Here is a 21,525-nt window from a genome sequence, read left to right as displayed (position 1 = left end):
TAATCCCAGGGGCGGAGCAAGATGGCAGAATAGGAACAGCTCCAGTCTCCAGCTCCCAGTGCGAGCGACACAGAAGACAGGTGATTTCTGCATTATCAACTGAGGTACTGGGTTCATCTCACTGGGGAGTGCGGGACAATCGGTGCTGGTCAGCTGTTGCAGCCCGACCAGCCAGAGCTGAAGCAGGGCAAGGCATCGCCTCACCTGGGAAGCGCAAGGGGGAAGGGAATCCCTTTTCCTAGCCAGGGGAACGGAGACACACAACACCTGGAAAATTGGGTAACTCCCACCCCAATACTGCGCTTTAAGCAAACAGGCACACCAGGAGATTATATCCCACACCTGGCCGGGAGGGTCCCACGCCCACGGAGCCTTCCTCATTGTTAGCACAGCAGTCTGCGATCTAACCGCAAGGCAGCAGCGAGGCTGGGGGAGGGGCGCCCGCCATTGCTGAGGCTTAAGTAGGTAAACAAAGCCCTGGGAAGATCGAACTGGGTGGAGCTCACAGCAGTTCAAGGAGACCTGCCAGTCTCTGTAGACTCCACCTCCGGGGACAGGGCACAGCTAAAAAAACAACAACAACAACAACAACAAAAAGCAGCAGAAACCTCTGCAGACGCAAGCAACTCTGTCTGACAGCTTTGAAGAGAGCAGTGGATCTCCCAACACGGAGGTTGAGATCTGAGAACGGACAGACTGCCTGCTCAAGTGAGTCCCTGACGCCTGAGTAGCCTAACTGGGAGACATCCTCTACTAGGAGCAGACTGACACCCCACACCTCACACAGTGGAGTACACCCCTGAGAGGAAGCTTCCAAAGCAAGAATCAGACAGGTACACTCGCTGTTCAGCAGTATTCTATCTTCTGCAGCCTCTGCTGCTGACACCCAGGCAAACAGGGTCTGGAGTGGACCTTAAGCAATCCCCGACAGACCTACAGCTGAGAGTCCTGACTGTTAGAAGGAAAACTAACAAACAGGAAGGACACCCACACCAAAACCCCATCAGTACATCACCATCATCAAAGACCAGAGGCAGATAAAACCACAAAGATGGGGAAAAGGCAGGACAGAAAAGCTGGAAATTCAAAAAATAAGAGCGCATCTCCCCCTCCAAAGGAACGCAGCTCATCGCCAGCAACGGATCAAAGCTGGACGGAGAATGACTTTGACGAGATGAGAGAAGAAGGCTTCGGTCCATTAAAATTCTCAGAGCTAAAGGAGGAATTACGTACCCAGCACAAAGAAACTAAAAAGCTTGAAAAAAGAGTGGAAGAATTGATAACCAGAATAATTAATGCAGAGAAGGCCATAAACGAACGGACAGAGATGAAAACCATGACACGAGAAATAAGTGACAAATGCACAAGCTTCAGTAACCGACTCGATCAACTGGAAGAAAGAGTATCAGCGATTGAGGATCAAATGAATGAAATGAAGCGAGAAGAGAAATCTAAACAAAAAAGGAGAAAAAGAAATGAACAAAGCCTGCAAGAAGTATGGGATTATGTAAAAAGACCAAATCTACGTCTGATTGGGGTGCCTGAAAGTGAGGGGGAAAATGGAACCAAGTTGGGAAACACTCTTCAGGATATCATCCAGGAGAACTTCCCCAACCTAGTAGGGCAGGCCAACATTCAAATTCAGGAAATACAGAGAACGCCACAAAGATACTCCTCAAGAAGAGCAACTCCAAGACACATAATTGCCAGATTCACCAAAGTTGAAATGAAGGAAAAAATCTTAAGGGCAGCCAGAGAGAAAGGTCGGGTTACCCACAAGGGAAGCCCATCAGACTAACAGCAGATCTCTCGGCAGAAACTCTCCAAGCCAGAAGAGAGTGGGGGCCAATATTCAACATTCTTAAAGAAAAGAATTTTAAACCCAGAATTTCATATCCAGCCAAACTAAGTTTCATAAGTGAAGGGGAAATAAAATCCTTTACAGACAAGCAAATGCTTAGAGATTTTGTCACCACCAGGCCTGCCTTACAAGAGACCCTGAAGGAAGCACTAAACATGGAAAGGAACAACCGGTACCAGCCATTGCATGCCAAAATGTAAAGACCATCGAGGCTAGGAAGAAACTGCATCAACTAACGAGCAAAATAACCAGTTAATATCATAATGGCAGGATCAAGTTAACACATAACAATATTAACCTTAAATGTAAATGAACTAAATGCTCCGATTAAAAGACACAGACTGGCAAACTGGATAAAGAGTCAAGACCCATCAGTCTTCTGTATTCAGGAGACCCATCTCACATGCAGAGACATACATTGGCTCAAAATAAAGGGATGGAGGAAGATCTACAAAGCAAATGGAGAACAAAAAAAAAGCAGGGGTTGCAATACTAGTCTCTGATAAAACAGACTTTAAACCATCAAAGATCAAAAGAGACAAAGAAGGCCATTACATGATGGTAAAGGGATCAATTCAACAGGAAGAGCTAACTATCCTAAATATATATGCACCTAATACAGGAGCACCCAGATTCATAAAGCAAGTCCTTAGAGACTTACAAAGAGACTTGGACTCCCATACAAAAATAATGGGAGACTTCAACACCCCACTGTCAACATTAGACAGATCAACAAGACAGAAAGTTAACAAGGATATCCAGGAATTGAACTCATCTCTGCAGCAAGCAGACCTAATAGACATCTACAGAACTCGTCACCCTAAATCAACACAATTTACATTCTTTTCAGCACCACATCACACTTATTCCAAAATTGACCACATAATCGGAAGTAAAGCACTCCTCAGCAAATGTACAAAACCAGAAATTATAACAAACAGTCTCTCAGACCACAGTGCAATCAAAGTAGAACTCAGGACTAAGAAATTCAGTCAAAACCGTTCAACTACATGGAAACTGAATAACCTGCTCCTGAATGACTACTGGGTACATAACGAAATGAAGGCAGAAATAAAGATGTTCTTTGAAACCAATGAGAACAAAGATACAACATACCAGAATCTCTGGGACACATTTAAAACAATGTGTAGAGGGAAATTTATAGCACTAAATGCCCACAAGAGAAAGCTGGAAAGATCTAAAATTGACACTCTAACATCACAATTAAAAGAACTAGAGAAGCAAGAGCAAACACATTCAAAAGCTAGCAGAAGGCAAGAAATAACTAAGATCAGAGCAGAACTGAAGGAGATAGAGACACAAAAAACCCTCCAAAAAATCAATGAATACAGGAGTTGGTTTTATGAAAAGATCAACAAAATTGATAGACTGCTAGCAAGACTAATAAAGAAGAAAAGAGAGAAGAATCAAATGGATGCAATAAAAAATGATAAAGGGGATATCACCACCGACCCCACAGAAATACAAACTACCATCAGAGAATACTATAAACACCTCTACGCAAATAAACTAGAAAATCTAGAAGAAATGGATAATTTCCTGGACACTTACACTCTCCCAAGACTAAACCAGTAAGAAGCTGAATCCCTGAATAGACCAACAGCAGGCTCTGAAAATGAGGCAATAATTAATAGCCTACCAACCAAAAAAAGTCCAGGACCAGATGGATTCACAGCTGAATTCTACCAGAGGTACAAGGAGGAGCTGGTACCATTCCTTCTGAAACTATTCCAATCAATAGAAAAAGAGGGAATCCACCCTAACTCATTTTATGAGGCCAACATCATCCTGATACCAAAGCCTGGCAGAGACACAACAAAAAAAGAGAATTTTAGACCAATATCCCTGATGAACATCGATGCAAAAATCCTCAATAAAATACTGGCAAACCGGATCCTGCAGCACATCAAAAAGATTATCCACCATGATCAAGTGGGCTTCATACCTGGGATGCAGGCTGGTTTAACATATGCAAATCAATAAACGTAATTCAGCATATAAACAGAACCAAAGACAAAAACCACATGATTATCTCAATAGATGCAGAAAAGGCCTTTGACAAAATTCAACAGCCCTTCATGCTAAAAACTCTCAATAAATTCTGTATTGATGGAATGTACCTCAAAATCATAAGAGCTATTTATGACAAACCCACAGCCAATATCATACTGAATGGGCAAAAACTGGAAAAATTCCCTTTGAAAACTGGCACAAGACAGGGATGCCCTCTCTCACCACTCCTATTCAACATAGTGTTGGAAGTTCTGGCTAGGGCAATCAGGCAAGAGAAAGAAATCAAGGGTATTCAGTTAGGAAAAGAAGAAGTCAAATTGTCCCTCTTTGCAGATGACATGATTGTACATTTAGAAAACCCCATTGTCTCAGCCCAAAATCTCCTTAAGCTGATAAGAAACTTCAGCAAAGTCTCAGGATACAAAATTAATGTGCAAAAATCACAAGCATTCATATACACCAGTAACAGACAAACAGAGAGCCAAATCATGAATGAACTTCCATTCACAATTGCTTCAAAGAGAATAAAATACCTAGGAATCCAACTTACAAGGGATGTAAAGGACCTCTTCAAGGAGAACTACAAACCACTGCTCAGTGAAATAAAAGAGGACACAAACAAATGGAAGAACATACCATGCTCATGGATAGGAAGAATCCATATCGTGAAAATGGCCATATTGCCCAAGGTAATTTATAGATTCAATGCCATCCCCATCAAGCTACCAATGACTTTCTTCACAGAATTGGAAAAAACTGCTTTAAAGTTCATATGGAACCAAAAAAGAGCCCGCATCTCCAAGACAATCCTAAGTCAAAAGAACAAAGCTGGAGGCATCACGCTACCTGACTTCAAAATATACTACAAGGCTACAGTAACCAAAACAGCATGGTACTGGTACCAAAACAGAGATATAGACCAATGGAACAGAACAGAGTCCTCAGAAATAATACCACACATCTACAGCCATCTGATCTTTGACAAACCTGAGAAAAACAAGAAATGGGGAAAGGATTCCCTATTTAATAAATAGTGCTGGGATAATTGGCTAGCCATAAGTAGAAAGCTGAAACTGGATCCTTTCCTTACTCCTCATATGAAAATTAATTCAAGATGAATTAGAGACTTAAATGTTAGACTTAATACCATAAAAACCGTAGAAGAAAATCTAGGTAATACCATTCAGGACATAGGCATGGGCAAGGACTTGATGTCTGAAACACCAAAAGCAACGGCAACAAAAGCCAAAATTGACAAATGGAATCTAATTAAACTAAAGAGTTTCTGCACAGCAAAAGAAACTACCATCAGAGTGAACAGGCAACCTACAGAATGGGAGAAAATGTTTGCAATCTACTCATCTGACAAAGGGCTAATATCCAGAACCTACAAAGAACTCAAACAAATTTACAAGAAAAAAACAAACAACCCCATCAAAAAGTGGGCAAAGGATATGAATAGACATTTCTCAAAAGAGGACATTCATACAGCCAACAGACACATGAAAAAATGCTCATCATCACTGGCCATCAGAGAAATGCAAATCAAAACCACAGTAAGATACCATCTCACACCAGTTAGAATGGCAATCATTAAAAAGTCAGGAAACAACAGGTGCAGGTGAGGATGTGGAGAAATAGGAACACTTTTACACTGTTGGTGGGATTGTAAACTAGTTCAACCATTATAGAAAACAGTATGGCGATTCCTCAAGGATCTAGAACTAGAAGTACCATATAACCACAATGAGATACCATCTCACACCAGTTAGAATGGCAATCATTAAAAAGTCAGGAAACAACAGGTGCAGGAGAGGATGTGGAGAAATAGGAACACTTTTACACTGTTGGTGGGATTGTAAACTAGTTCAACCATTATGGAAAACAGTATGGCGATTCCTCAAGGATCTAGAACTAGAAGTACCATATAACCCAGCCATCCCATTACTGGGTATATACCCAAAGGATTATAAATCATGCTGCTATAAAGACACATGCACACGTATGTTTGCTGCGGCATTATTCATGATAGCAAAGACTTGGAATCAACCCAAATGTCCATCAGTGACAGACTGGGTTAAGAAAATGTGGCATATATACAACATGGAATACTATGCAGCCATAAAAAAGGATGAGTTTGTGTCCTTTGTAGGGACATGGATGCAGCTGGAAACCATCATTCTCAGCAAACTATCGCAAGAACAGAAAACCAAACACTGCATATTCTCACTCATAGGTGGGAACTGAACAATGAGATCACTTGGACTCGGGAAGGGGAACATCACACACTGGGGCCTATCACGGGGAGGGGGGAGGGGGGAAGGATTGCATTGGGAGCTACGCCTGATGTAAATGACGAGTTGATGGGTGCAGCACACCAACATGGCATAAGTATACATATGTAACAAACCTGCACATTATGCACATGTACCCTAGAACTTAAAGTATAATAAAAATAAATAAATAAATAAATAAATAACTAATCCCATTAAAAAGTGGGCCAAGAACATGAATAGACAATTCTCAAAAGATGACAAGTAGCTGATAAGTATATGAAAAAATGCTCAATATCACTGATTATCAGGGATGTGCAAATCAAAACCATAATTAGATATCATCCTATCCCAGTTAGAATGGCTATTACTAAAAAAACAAAAGAAAACACACAAGAAATAATAGATGCTGCTAAGGATGTAAAGAAAAGGGAACTCACATACTCTTGTTGGGAATGTAAATTAGTACAACCATTATGGAAAACAGCATGGAGATTCCTCAAAAAACTAAAATATTAATAGAACTACCATGTAATCCAGCAATCCCACTACTGGGTATCTATCAAAGTAAAATAAATAATTACATCAGAGATACTTGCATTTGCATATTTATTGCAGCACCATTCACAATAGCAAAGATATGGAATCCACCTAAGTGTCCACAAACAAGGAATGTATAAATAAAGAAAATATGTTATACTATATGCATACAATGGAATACTATTTGGCCATAAAAAATAATGAAATTATGTCACTAGCAGAAACATGAAAGGAACTGGAGATCATTACATTAAGTGAAATACACAGACACAGAAAGACAAATACTGCATGTTCTCACTCATAGGAGCTACAAAATTTGATGTCATTGACGTAGAGAATAGAATGATAGATTATCAAAGGTAGGGAAGGGTGCAAAACAAGATGCATGTTGGGAATATTTACCCTGATATATTCTTTTAGGACCTCAAATGCCAGGCTAACGAGTGTAAATTTACTTCCCTGTCAGTGGTGAGCCACTGACAGTTGCAGAGCAAGGTGCTAAGACAATTGTCTTTAAGAAATCTAATCTAACTGTCATGTTACCTAAATTGGTACTGAAGGTAAAGATATCAACACACTATTAAAATAATATGGCTACAGAGGGTGAACTAAGGCAGTGGGAAGGGAGAAAAAGGTGTAATGTTTAAAGACATATCATAGGATTTGGCCAGTGATCGGATACTGGGGCACAAGGAGAGATGAAAAAGATTTCTCAGGGGCTTCAAGTCCCTATTACAAGAAACAGGAAACAGAAGGAAAAAGAAGAAGGAAAATGACTTGATATTACTTGAGGGCATAAGGAGTTGAAGTACAGGGCATCAAATTGCCTATCAGGTATTTGGAAATGCAAGATAAGAGGTCAGCAGTGGGATAAAAACAGAAATAGGACAATAAGGAAATTACTTACTATTTGTGCAGCTAAAATACTGACACAAGTAAATTCTCATATTGAAAAATGCAAGTGTCACTACAATTGCTACTTTACTTCTGTGGTGAGCAAGTCATAAATAATTAAACATCACTGGTCTTATCAAAGCCAAGAAGAATGCAATCTAATTGTTTTGAATCTAGCAATCTAGTAAATATTGTTTTAAATACTAGAAAACTTAACAATATAGTACTTCCTGTGAATTCTCCAAAACAAGCTTTCCTTAAATAAGGTCTACATAACCTCATAACACTCAGGAACAGAAATAACACTAGACTTTATTGGAAATTCTTCTTGTGGCACAGTACATTCAACATTAGGAGGTTACAAGGCAGATTCAAGGGAAAAGTATAGCAGATAAGTTTTTAGGCAAATGTTCCTAAACCTTTCTATTTGGCTTGCATTGCTAGATAACAAAAACCAGGCCAGGCACGGTGGCTCACACCTATAATCCCAGCACTTTGGGCAGCTGAGGCAGGCAGAGTACTTGAGGCCAAGAGTTCAAGACCAGCCTGGTCAACATGGTGAAACCCCATCTCTACTAAAAAAACAAAAATTAGTCAGGCGTGGTGGCACACTCCTGTAATCTCAGCTACTCGGGAGGCTGAGACAGGAGAACTGCTTGAACCTGGGAGGCGCAGGTTGCAGTGATCCGAGATCATGCCACTGCACTCCAGCCTGGGGGACAGAGTGAGACTCTGTCTCATAGATACACAGATAGACAGCAGGCAGGCAGACAGACAGAAAGCAAATACCAAATGACAATGGGAACTTGCTTTAAAACAGCAATAAAAACCTTCCAAAGAGAATGCTGTTATTACCAATGCGTAAACATGACTCTTCTCCAACCCAGGAAGAACGTTAACAGCAAATGAGATCCTGCCATTTAAGCAAATGCACCTAAGTGCTCTCAAACACAATGGGCCCTTGAACAACACAGGTTTGAACTGCAACCGAGTCCATCTATATATGGGTTTTCTTCTACCTTTGACACTTCAACAGAAAGACCAACCCTCCCTATTTCTCCTCCTCCTCCTCAGCCTACTCAAGATGAAGATGAGGATGAAGACCTTTATGATGATCCACTTCCACTTAAAGAATAGTAAATGTATTTTCTCTTCCTTATGATTTTCTTAATAGCATCTTCTTTTCTCTAGCTCACTTTATTGTAAGAATATAGTATATAATGCACATAAAATACATATATATGTTAATTGACTGTTTATGTTGTAAGTAGAGCTTCTGGTCAACAGTAGGCTGTTAGTAGTTAAGTTTTTGGGAAGTCAAAACTTATACATGAATTTTCTACCGCGTGGGAGAGTGAGGGTGTTGGCACCCCTAATCCCTGTATTGTTCAAAGGTCAACTATATAAAACAAATTCTATTTATGGCAACATGGTCAAAAACCAAATCCTAAAATGGACGAGAAAATAGGAAGAACAGAAATTAAATTATATTTTATCAAAAAAACAGCTATAATATAACCCAACCTGATTCATCTTATCTTGAATGATAAAAATCCAACATTACAACATGGTTAATCATCATTAAAATATAAAATAAAGCATATATGAGACAGGCAAATTTCCATCTTTCTAAAGACTATTGTCTCAGAATAACAGTTCAGCAAACTGATAGTAATCAACATTCTGTATAACTTTTAAATAGTTTAAGAGCTAATGCTAGTTTTTAGTAAATATAAGGGGGAAAGTGACTAATTTAAATATCTTTTGAGATAACCTATTTAGAATCTCTGCCATCATGCTAGGAAAAATAAGTTTCTATTCATTAATCATCCTCAGCTAACTTTCTACATGACATGCAAATGCACTATAGAGCAGTAGGCTGAATATACAGCAATTTCTAGGTGACAAAGGACTAAGAGAAAAGAAGCCAAGTTACTTGTTTAAAGTGATTCAGCAAGTTAGCAGCAAATCCCAATGTTCCTTCTTCCAATTGTCACTACCTCCCATAAGCCAATCATTATCAAAACTAATCAAGACTGAATAAACACTTACCAACAAAGGAGGCAACAAACACTTAAGACCCCTAGACACAGATTTGAAATATCTCCAAAATTTTAACAACTCAAAGGGCAAATTAAATGAACAGCTGCTACTTGTGAGCATCTTCCCACACTTCAAAATTCAAGCCAATACATCTGGATTTTATGCAACTATTTTCTTTCTTTCTACAAATGTCACACTGATAAATCTAAGAGTACTCTTCCACTGGAATACTTTGGTTACTTTCAGCACACCTTACCTGATCAAAAAGTTCAGTACCATCTGATCCTGCTGCTCTCATTAGTTCATCTTCTCCACCAGGATGATATTCCATATAAGGGCTGACATTATAAACGAAACCTGTATCAAAGCAAGCAGAAAAAATATCCTAAATGAACTTCTCAAAAATTGTAAAACTTAAAAGTTTCAATGAATCTTTCCAAATACATTCCATTTAATTAATCACTGTTATTTCAAAGTATCAAGAACTAACTGTAAAGGATCTGAGATTTCATCATATTTGCAAGCAAACAACTTAACCTGCCACTTCCATGGGTCCTAGCAGATAACAAGAGACTCCTAGGTCAGAGACAAAGAAGAGTTTAGCACCCACATCAATAGCAGTAGTCAGAATATAAGCATTTGTGTCAGTTCACTGAACCCAAATTCCCAAGAGTGCTATGTGAAGAGGGCCAGGTAACACCTGCACACTCAATGTGCTGCATTACAGGAGAGGAACTCTTGAGCTCAGGAAACTTGAATCTTTTATAAGCATGCCTGCCCTTGTTCCTGAGGGAGATATTTACTATACAGAAGAGTATGCAAATCTGTGCTTTGTTCTAGAGGGAGACAGTAACATTCAAGGTTGTTCACAATGCAACTATCCTTTAAAAGATTGTCCAAAAAGACAGTGCCTCTGCTCACAAGACGTGCAGAAATGCAAAATTGCCTCCCAACACAAAGAAATGAAATACTGTGTATACAATCTTTGAAAGTACACACACACACATACAGAGAGAGAGAGAAAAAAAAGTAACTACTATATAGTCATAACATTTCCACTATTGCCCTGGTAGAAGAATCTGATGAAAAAAGAATCAAGCTCTAATCCATGTTTCTGATCATCTCAGCAAAGGTTAAGCAATGGTGACCACTTAGGCAAGCTCTGTGAAAAGGAAGCCCAACTCTTCTCAAAGATTATTATTCAGATTTTAATCTTTTTGTCTTCTCCAAGTATTTATTTCATCTATTCAACTGTTATTTATTTTTATGTTTTAAGAAAGAGGAATAGGGAACAACAAATACAAAATATCTCAATGCATAGCTCTCCCAAGGAAGTTGCTTTTTCATTCTTCAAAACTAGATAGATACTAGACAAATCTAGCCCTAAAGACATCACAAAAGTGCAGTAAGAACAACTGGTTTTTAAAAAAATATCCAGGACTATTTCCTCTTTATATGATGACTTTCATGAATTTAAGTAACCTCAGATAACTTAAAATGTTCATCCTATACAACAATCTTGAAAGAAAAGAAGGGGTTGGATTTCAGACCCAAGAAAAGTACTGCAGTTTTTTGACCAGCGATATTTTAGAAAATAACCAACCAGTCCAGATTTCTCTGTAAAATCTCTTAAAGGTAAGCACAAAAGGAAATAAATCCACAGAATTTCTTTTTTTTTGGTTTATTTTTTTGTTTATTTATTTATTTTTTATTTTTTATTAATATACTTTAAGTTCTAGGGTACATGTGCATAACGTGCAGGTTTGTTACATATGTATACTTGTGCCATGTTGCTGTGCTGCACCCATCAACTCGTCAGCACCCATCAACTCGTCATTTACATCAGGTATAACTCCCAGTGCAATCCCTCCCCCCTCGCCCCTCCCCATGATAGGCCCCGGTGTGTGATGTTCCCCTTCCCGAGTCCAAGTGATCTCATTGTTCAGTTCCCACCTATGAGTGAGAACATGCGGTGTTTGGTTTTCTGTTCTTGTGATAGTTCGCTAAGAATGATGGTTTCCAGCTGCATCCATGTCCCTACAAAGGACACAAACTCATCCTTTTTTACGGCTGCATAGTATTCCCTGGTGTATATGTGCCACATTTTCTTAATCCAGTCTGTCACTGATGGACATTTGGGTTGATTCAGCAGCATTCCAAGTAAGTCTGAACAAAACTAGTTAAGCTCCCTCTTTTTTCCTTCCCCATATGCCTAGAGTCCCACAAGATTTAGAAGAATATTTTCCCATTGTTTAATGCTCCAAAATCCAGAGACCAAAAATGTGAGTGGTAATGATTAGGATCTGAATTATTCCCAATAGACTTTTTAAGACAGAGGATGCCTCCCAAACAAGAGTTCCAAGCTTTCTCTACAATCAATTCCTGACTGGAGTTGCTACAGTTTCTCAAGAACAAGAAATCTACAACCCATGATCATTTGTGACGGAATTTCATGAGTTTCAGCAACCAGCTTTTCCGGCAGCTTAAACAGCTATCCATGATGAGCACATAAAGCCTAAAACATTCCATACATGTTCTCTGCTAACCTGCTAGCCCTTTACATTGACCCTTACACTGTCACAGTCTTGTCTTTCTTTCTGATAGGGGCTAGGATCACTCTGTGGATGTGAGGAGCATCCCATCCTTTCCAGATGAAAAAAGCTAGGAATGTCTATCCCTTAGTACAAGGAATTAACACTGTTAAATAGTGTCTCAGTCCAAGATGCATTAGATCAAAAAGCACTCAGCTGTGTTAGTAATTTGCTAATTATGAAACTTAAACCTAGTCCCAAAACAGAACAGGTGCACTTCTTTTGATTCAGAGCCTCTTCTTTGCTCTTTCTCTCCTTCCTTCTTATCTCCCATTTTTCCTTTTCAGAAGTATTTCCGAACAACTAAAAACTTAGACCCCTGGATGTGGCAGAGAAATACAAACACACAAAAAAACAAACTTTATGCTTTTTCTTCATGCTTTATTATATAGGTGTACCTCAGAGATATTGCAGGTTTGGTTCCAGACCACTGCAGTAAAGCAAAGCAAGCAAGCTACACTCATGTTTTGGTTTCCCAGCACATATGAAAGTTATGTTTAGGCCAGGCATGGTGGCTTATGCTTGTAATCCCAGTAGTTTGGGAGGTCAAGGCAGGAGGATTGCTTGATGCTAGGAGTTCAAGACCAGTCTGGGCAACCTAGTGAGATCCTGTCTCTACAAAAAAAAAAAAAAAAAAAAAAAAATTAGCCAGGCATGGTAGATGGAGTGTGCCTCTAGTACCCCTGCTACTCGTGAGGCTGAGGTGGGCGGATAGCTTGAACACAGAAGTGTGAGGCTGCAGTTAGCCATGATCATGCCACTGCACTCCAGCCAGAAAAACAGTGAGGCCCTGTCTCTAAAATAAATAACAGATGTTTATGCTGTATTGTTGTCTATTAAGTGTGTAATAACATTATGTCTAAGACACAAATGTACATACCTTTATTAAATATACTTTGATAAAAATGCTAATATCGTCTGAGCCTTAAGTGAATTAAACAGTTTGCTGGTGAAGGGTCTTGCCTTGATGTTGATGGCTGCTGACTGATCAACATGTTGGGTACTTAAGGCTGAGGCGGTGGTGGCAATTTCTTAAAATAAGTCAGCAGTAAAGCTGGCCATTCAACTGACTCGACCTTTCATGAGAGATTTATCTGTAGCATGCAATGTTGTCTGATTGCATTTTACTCACAGTAGAACTGCTTCCAAAACTGACGTCAATCCTCTCAAACCCTGCTGTTGTTTTACCAACTAAGTGCATGTAATATTCTAAATCCTCTGTTGTCATTTCAACAATGTTCACAGTATCTTCCAACAGGAGTAGATTCCATTTCAAGAACCACGATCTTTGCTCATCCCTAAGAAGCTACTCTTCAACCATTCAAGTTTTATCACACAGCAATTTCAGTCACATCTTTGCGCTCCACTTCTAATTCTAGTTCTCTAGCTGCTGTCACATCTACAGTGACTTCCTCCACTGAAGGAGGAACCCTTCAAAGTTACCCATGGGGTTGGAATCACCGTCCGCCAAACTCCTATTAATGTTGATACTTTGACCTCCCCTCATAAATCACAAATGTTCTTAATGGCCCAGAATGGTGAATCTTTTCCAGAAGATTTTCAATCTACTTTTCCCAGATCCATCAGAGGAATCACTATCTATGGCAGTCATAGCCTTATAAAATGTGTTTCTTAAATAACAAAACTTGAAAATCAAGATGACTCCTTGATTGATGGGCTGCAGGATGGATGCCATGTTAGAAGGTGATACAGTTTGTATATCTGTCCCAGCCCAAATCTCATGTTGAATTGTAATCCTCAGTGCTGAAGGTGGGGCCTGGTGGAAGGTGTCTGAATCATGGGGGCAGATATCTCACGGCTTGGTGCTGTCTTCATGATAGTTCTCACAAATCTGGTCATTTAAAAGTGTGTGGCACCTCCACCCCTCCTCTTTCTTTTTCTTGCTTCTGCTTTTGCTATGTGATGTGCCTGCTCCTGCTCTGCCTTCTGTCATGAGTTAAAGCTCTCTAAGACTTCCCCAAGAAGCCGATGCCAGCACTGTTTCCTGTACAGCTTGCAGAACCATGAGCCAATTACACTTTTTTTCTTTATATATACCTAGTCTCAGGTATTTATTTACAGCAATGCAAGAACAACTTAATAGAGAAGGCATGATGTACACTGCTATCAGACCTCTTGGGTGACCAGTTGCATTGTCAATGAGTAATAATTTGAAAAGAATCTTTTTTAATGAGCAGTAGGTCTCAACTCTGAGCTTAAAATATTCAGTAAACCATGCTATAAACACTGATGTACTGTCATCCAAGCTTTGTTGTCCCATTTATAGAGCACAGGCAGGGTAGACTTAGCATAATTCTTTAGGGCCCTAGGATTCTTGGAATGGTAAATGGACACTGATTTCAAGTCACCAGCTGCACTAGGCCTTAACAGAGAGTCAAGACTGTCCTTTGAAGCTTTGAAGCCAGGTATCCCTCTCCAGCTGTGAAATTCCTACGTGGCATCTTCAGCCAACAGAAGACTAATCTACATGGAAAATGTGTTGTTTCGTGTATTCACCTATATCACTGATCTTAGCTAGATCTTCTAGATAACTTGCAGCAGCTTCCACATCAGCACTCGATGCTTCACATTGCACTTTTATGTTATGAAGGTGGCTTATTTCCTTAAACCTCATGAACCAACCTTTGCTAGCTTCTAACTTTTCTTCCACAGCTTCCTCACCTCTCTCAGCCTTCCTAGAATTGAAGACAGTTAGTATTCTGCCCTAAATCAGGTTTTGGCTTAAGAGAGTTGTGGCTGGTTTAACCTATCCACACCACTAAAGCTTTCTCCATATCACCAACAAGGCTGTTTTGCTTTCTTGTATCATTCATATGCTTACTGGGATAGCACTTTTAATTTCCTTCAATAACTTTTCCTTTGCATTCGCAGCTCAGCTAACTATGTGGCACTAGTGGTGTAGCTTTCAGCCTTTTTCAGCTTTCAACATGCCTTTCTCACTAAACTTAATCATTCCTCGTTTTTTATTTGAAGTGAGAGATATACAACACTTCCTTCACTTGAACACTCAGAGGCCAATGCAGGGATATTAATTGTCCTAATTTCAATATTGTTGGGTCTCAGGGAATGGAGTGGCCCAAGGAGAGGGAGAGACAGGAATTGTCAGTCGGGGAAGTAATGAGAACATACACATTTGTCCGTTCAGTTTACCATCTCATATGGGCTCAGTTTGTGGCACTCCAAAACTATTACAATAGTAACATCAAGATCACTGATCACAGATTATCGTAAGAGATACAAATGAAAAAGTTTGCAAGAACTATCAAAGTGTGACACAGAGACATGAAGTGAGCACAGGCTCTTGGGAAAACGGTGCCAAAAACTTGTTAGACACAGAGTTGCCACAAATCTTCAATTTGTAAAAAAATCCATTACCTGCAAGGTACAATAAAGTGAAGCACAACAAAAGAAGGTATGCCTGTACTCTATTTGTACCATACATGGCTTTTAGAAATCAAATCTCTCATATGCAAGGTTCTAGCCTTCTATGAGTTCCACCTGGTTTTTAGAAACTAATTTTGAAACCATCTAAAATTTCCCAATGACACAACTTTAACTTATTCCCACATCTCTAATTGCTCTGGTCTGGCAGATCTGAGCATCCAATTACTCATTAAATATAAATTAATAATAATTATGGGCCAACAGATATAATCTCAAATTGATACTAGGTTATTAGTGAGTTCTGCAAAACCTATCCTAATAATAACATTAAGAGCAAAAATAGGCTTAAACAGATTCATGAAACACCAATCCCCCATGGTGCAAAACTGGACTGTAACTAAGGACTCCTGGTCACAATCCAACTGGTATTTTTAGATCACTGACATGGGTGATCTTCAGTGGCAAAGGGGGGATTTCGGGAGACTACCTATCTATCCATCCATCCATCCATCCATCCATCCATCCATCCATCCATCCATTCATCCATTCACCCACCCACCCATCCCCTTCTTTATGCTGAAACATTTTTTGTGTGTGTTTTGTTTTTTAAACTCTAATCAGGAACAGACAGAAAAAAGGACTGACTGAGAACTGTTCAGAAGAGCCACTTATTAAAAGTAAAATACAACGGTTGTATTAGGAAGGTATACTCCAATGTTTAAACAAATCATTTTTAAACCCCCTAGCAATATTAGGGGTACGCTGTATAGCTAATTCATCATAGCAGAGACGCAGCACAATTTAAAACACATATTCAGAACAAAAATTACACTGAGTTTCCCTAGGCAATGTATTCGTAGTACCTGTTCTTAATATTTTTTTCATACTAAATTACCTCTTTTGTGTTGTATCTGGAATTCTGAGCTCTCAAACAAGTTATCTGAATAAAAATTACCCATTTTAAAATTACCATTTAGTACTTTGTATTGTCAGAAATGTATACTTCAAAATCACAGAATGATAGTCTTAAAGACTAGGAGAACTTTAAGACAATTTTTAGCCTCATCCAGTACAGGCTTTATCTCTATAGTATTTTACAGACAGAGCATCATCCAGCATCTGCTTGAACAGATCCAGTGCCTAGTAGCTCACCACTTTTTTTAAAAGCTCAGTTCAAGGCTATCATTTTTATACGTAGAAACGAATACTGCCTTTTTATACAGAAAAAATTCCTTCTCTCTTGAAAAACACTGCCTATCGTTTTTCATTTGTGCATCTTATATTTATTTGTTCTTAATTTAACTCCAATTGCCTCTGATAAAGACTGTGGGCATCCTACAATAAAATACTTAAATGTGAAAGTGTGTGTGTAAAAACTTTAAAAACCCACAACAAAATGTGTATTAGAAAAGAAAGGATACCAATTGTCTAACCTCACTAACAGTGTTACTGTGAGCATTTAATATAGTCCTGAACTTCCTAACAGCCAAGGCCAACAGAGACACTAGTAACAGTGGTCTCACTATCTAATTTTAAAAATTATTAGAAATAAAACAGACAAAGAAGACTCGTTAGCTCCTTAGTTCTTTAAAAGGGAGTAACTCTTGATATTGTGAAGAATTATGAGTCCTTATAAAGGGAACACTAATCACATAGCAGATATTACAATTTAACAGTACACAGAAACATTCCTCAGGTGGCATTACTCTCATCCTCCCTAACCCTAGGTAACCACTAGTCTACCTTCTGTCTCTATAGATTTGCATATTCTGGAAATTTCATATAAATGGGATCATACAATATGTGGCCTTTGTGACTAACTTCTTTCAATTAGCATAGTGCCTTCAAGGTTCAACCATAATGTTGCATGTATCAGTATTTTTTCTTTTTCTGGATGGATAGTATTTCTTCCATGGATATACCACATTTTATTTATCTATTTATCAGTGGATGAGCATTTGGGCTGGTTCCACTTTGCTATTGTTTAAATATTTGTCCCCTCTAAAGTTTACGTGGAAATTTAATCCCCAATGTGGCAGTACTGAATGGCAGGGCCTTTAAGTGATTGGGTCATGAGGGCAGATTCATGAATTAATGGATTAGTGGGTTCATGGAAGTAGGACTGGTGGCTTTATGAAAGAGGAAGAGAGACCTAAGCTTGCATGCTGAGCCCCGTTACCATAGGATGCCCTATACTGCATCAGGATTCTGCACGGAGTCCTCACCAGCAAGAAGGCTATCACAAGATGTGGCCTGTTGACCCTGGACTTCTCAGCCTCTGTAACTGTAAGAAATAAATTCCTTGTCTTTATAAATTACCCAGTTTCGGGTATTCTGTTATAAGCAGCAGAAAATGAACTAAGGCACAGCTTTTGGCTATCATGAAGAATGTTGCTATTAATGTTCATGTACAAGCTTTTGTGTGGACTTATATTTTCGTTTCTCTTGAGTATATTTAACTAAAAGTAAATTTGGTGGGTCACACAGTATTCTATATTTAACCTTTTCAGGCACTGCCAGACTGTTTCCCATTCTTACCAGCAACAAACAGAGCTTCCAAATTCAGACAGCTCTTTTTTAGTCACTATTCCAACTGTCCACAGAGAAGAAAAGCCATCTATAGAACCTGAATCACCACATCACAAATAGCTCAGAAGACCGAATTCAGAACTGGATTACAGCATGCTCCAACTTAATCTCACACCCAGCTCTACATGATAGGGTTTGGTTAAAGGCAGCACAATGTAAGACTAAAGCAACATTTTATAACTACTAATCTATCTTCTAGATGAAGTTCCCACAAATTTTCAGGTTAGGTAACCATACATGTGAACCATAACAGCTCACCAATAAGGAGTGAACTGTATCACCATGGTTCAGGCCACACATCCACTAATTAATACTTTTTCATTTCTTCTTTGTTTACTTCTGTAAGTCAGAGAGTCTCAAAATATGATCTAGGGACTCCTGAGGGAGTTTAAGACCTTTTTGGTGGCTCAAGGTCAAAAATTCTTCATAGTAATACTAAGATATTATTTGTCTTTTTCTATTCTCATTCTTTCACAAGTGTAGCATTTTCAAGATACTACAAGACAAATAAGATAGAATATCGAACATGCCATGAGAATATAGTCGCCATCTATAAAGCCACACATTAAAGATATTTGCCAAAATGTAAAACAATGTTGCTTTTCTGTTTTTCATAAACATAGGTACTATTTATAACATAGTGGGCTCACTATTCGTAAAATTATTTTTAAAAATTCTTTACATTTCTTAATTTTTGAAAGATAAACATCAATAGATATGCCATAAACAATAGTCCTTTGGAGTCTTCAACAATTTTTAAGAGTAAAGACATTTTGAGACCAAAAAGTTTGAGAACCACTGCTGTAAGTAAAAGTAGTATTTCTGTAATAAGATTAAAAGATAATTTTGGGTTTTGAAATTCAAACAAATATTTAACTCCAAAAGCCCATTATATTCATTCAACAAAAATTCATTTAATGCCTATCATGTATGTACCAAATATTATGCCAGTATACTGTAGCATTCTTGCAATTATTCACCACTGTTCATTTCCTGTCTATAAAATAAATGAGGGGAAAAGATGTGTTCACATGATAAAATTATGGCATATTTCACTGTATTCAAATACACAGGTCGATTGTTACAACTACTGTGACTACTTTGCCATCTTGTGTTCAGTAAAGAAATTGCATCTTACAGTAATTACTTCCTGTCAATTACTTCCTGTCAACTGCTGAGGAAAGGTGTTAAAATACGCAACTGTGGTTGAGGATTTTAATTCTACCCCTCAATTCTATCAATGTTAGCTTCATTCCTTTTCAATCTTTGCTATCACAGGCATAAAGTTTTCCTAATTAAATGACCCTTTTTATCATTTTAAAATGTCTTTATCTCTGGTAAGTTTCTTTGCCTCATAATCCTTTTTATCAAATATTAATATAGTCCAACCAATAAAAAAACTTACTAGCTGGATAGCATACTTTTTCCCAAACATTTACTTTTAGCCTATTTGTGTTTTTAAAGTATATCTCTTATAGACATCATGTAATCAGGTCTTCATAATACATCTACACATGGGTGCACACAAAGAGATAACCTCTATCTTATCTATAATTAAGATAATTATCAATAATCATTATAATTACATTATATATAATTATAAACTATCATTTATAATAGTTTTAATTGGAGTGCTTGATTCATTTACACTTAATTATTAATGTGGGATATTTTACCAATCTCCCTCCCAGCCCCAAGTTTTCTGTCATATGTCTCGGTTTCTCTTTCCCTGCCTTCTTTTGGGTTAACCAATCTTTTTTTAGAATTTCATTTAATCGATTGGCTTTTTGGCCTTCCTCTTTAAATTCCTTTTTAAGTGATTGTTCTAGGAACTGTAGTATATATCCTCAACTTCTACCTGCTTACTTAAGAGTTAATATTGTATGCCTTCCCATGTAATGTAAGAACCATTTACTGCTCTCTAACTCCTACCCTTTAACTCCACAATACAATGTTACAACATTCACAGTCATGTATTTTTATATATGTATTTTTATAAAATGAAGAGGACAAAAAATAGTATTTTCTCTTACTCACATATTTACCACCTCCTAAATATCTGAACTTCTATCTGTTATCACTACCTTTCAACCTGATGAACTTCTTTTAGCATCTCTTATATAGTAGGTCTGCAGGTAATAAATTTCCAGTTTTGGTTTATCTGAAAAAGTCTTTACTTCATCTTTATCCTTAAAGAATTCTGTCTCCGTACGGGTATAGAATTCACGGTTGATGCTGTTACTTTTTCTTCAGCAGTCGTTTTTACTATTTCCTACTGTGTTTTCACTGGCAGTTTTCAAGATTTTCTCCTAATTTGTTAGCTTTTAGCACTTTTAAATAGGATGTGCCTAGATGTTATTTTCTTTGTATTGATTATGTTTAGATTTGCTAAGCCTCTGAATTTACAATTTATCTCTCTCACTAAATTTGTAAAATATATGGCCACTATTTCTTCAAATATTTTTCTGCCCCATTCTTTAATTCCTCTCCTTCTAGAATTCCAATGACACATTTATTAAACATTTTTATTTTGTCTGATAGGCACCTTAGTCCCTGTTCATTTTATTTCTGATAATTTTCCTCTCTGTTCCATTCATCTGTCCGCAAGTTCATTAAGTCTTTTCTATGTTACCTCCAATCTGCTATTAAGATCATTCAACAAATCTGTTCCTTCATATATTTTTCAATTCTAGATTTCTATTTTTTAGTTTCCATTCTTCTGAGAGTTTCTATTTTTTATTCATTATATCCATATATTCTTTTGTTTGTTTTTTGAGATGGAGTGTCACTCTGTCGCCCAGCCTGGAGTGCAGTGGCGCGATCTCGGCTCACTGCAACTTCCGCCTCCCAGGCTCAAGTGATTATCCTGCCTCAGCCTCCCGAGTAGCTGGAACTACAGGCGTGGGCCACCATGCCCCGCTAATTTTTTGTATTTTTAGTAGAGACGGGGTTTTAACATGTTAGCCAGGATGGTCTCTATCTCCTGACCTCGTGATCTGCCCGTCTCAGGCTCCCAAAGTGCTGGGATTATTGGCATGAGCCACCGCACTGGGCCTATATCATATATTCTTTAACTTAGTTAGCACAGTTATAAATAGTGCTTTAAAATACTTGCGAACTAAGTTCAACATCTGGATCATCTCAGAGTCAGACTCCAATAACTGCCTTTTCTCTTGAGTACATCTGGTAACTTTGGATTATATTCTGACCCTATAAATATGTTGTAGAAACTTTGGATTCTGTAATATTCCTGCAAAGATTATTGACTGTTTTAGTAGGCAATTAACTTGACTGG

At 38.2% G+C, this 21,525-nt stretch overlaps 1 protein-coding gene across 3 annotated transcripts in view; it reads right to left on the bottom strand.

Moving 5' to 3' along the window:
• LOC126952951 (cytochrome b5 reductase 4) overlaps positions 1–21,525 on the bottom strand; it is a 104,359-nt gene that overhangs the window by 59,325 nt on the left and 23,509 nt on the right. For all 3 annotated transcript variants that reach the window (XM_050788149.1, XM_050788151.1, XM_050788150.1), the window contains exon 3: positions 9,902–10,002. In XM_050788149.1, coding sequence (XP_050644106.1) covers positions 9,902–10,002 — 101 coding nt within the window. The remainder of the gene's footprint in view (positions 1–9,901; positions 10,003–21,525) is intronic.

Source organism: Macaca thibetana, chromosome 4 (assembly GCF_024542745.1).
Source record: "Macaca thibetana thibetana isolate TM-01 chromosome 4, ASM2454274v1, whole genome shotgun sequence".
Lineage (NCBI taxonomy): Eukaryota > Metazoa > Chordata > Mammalia > Primates > Cercopithecidae > Macaca > Macaca thibetana.
Note: the sequence above shows the minus strand (reverse complement) of the source record. Positions and strands in the feature narration are given on the sequence as shown.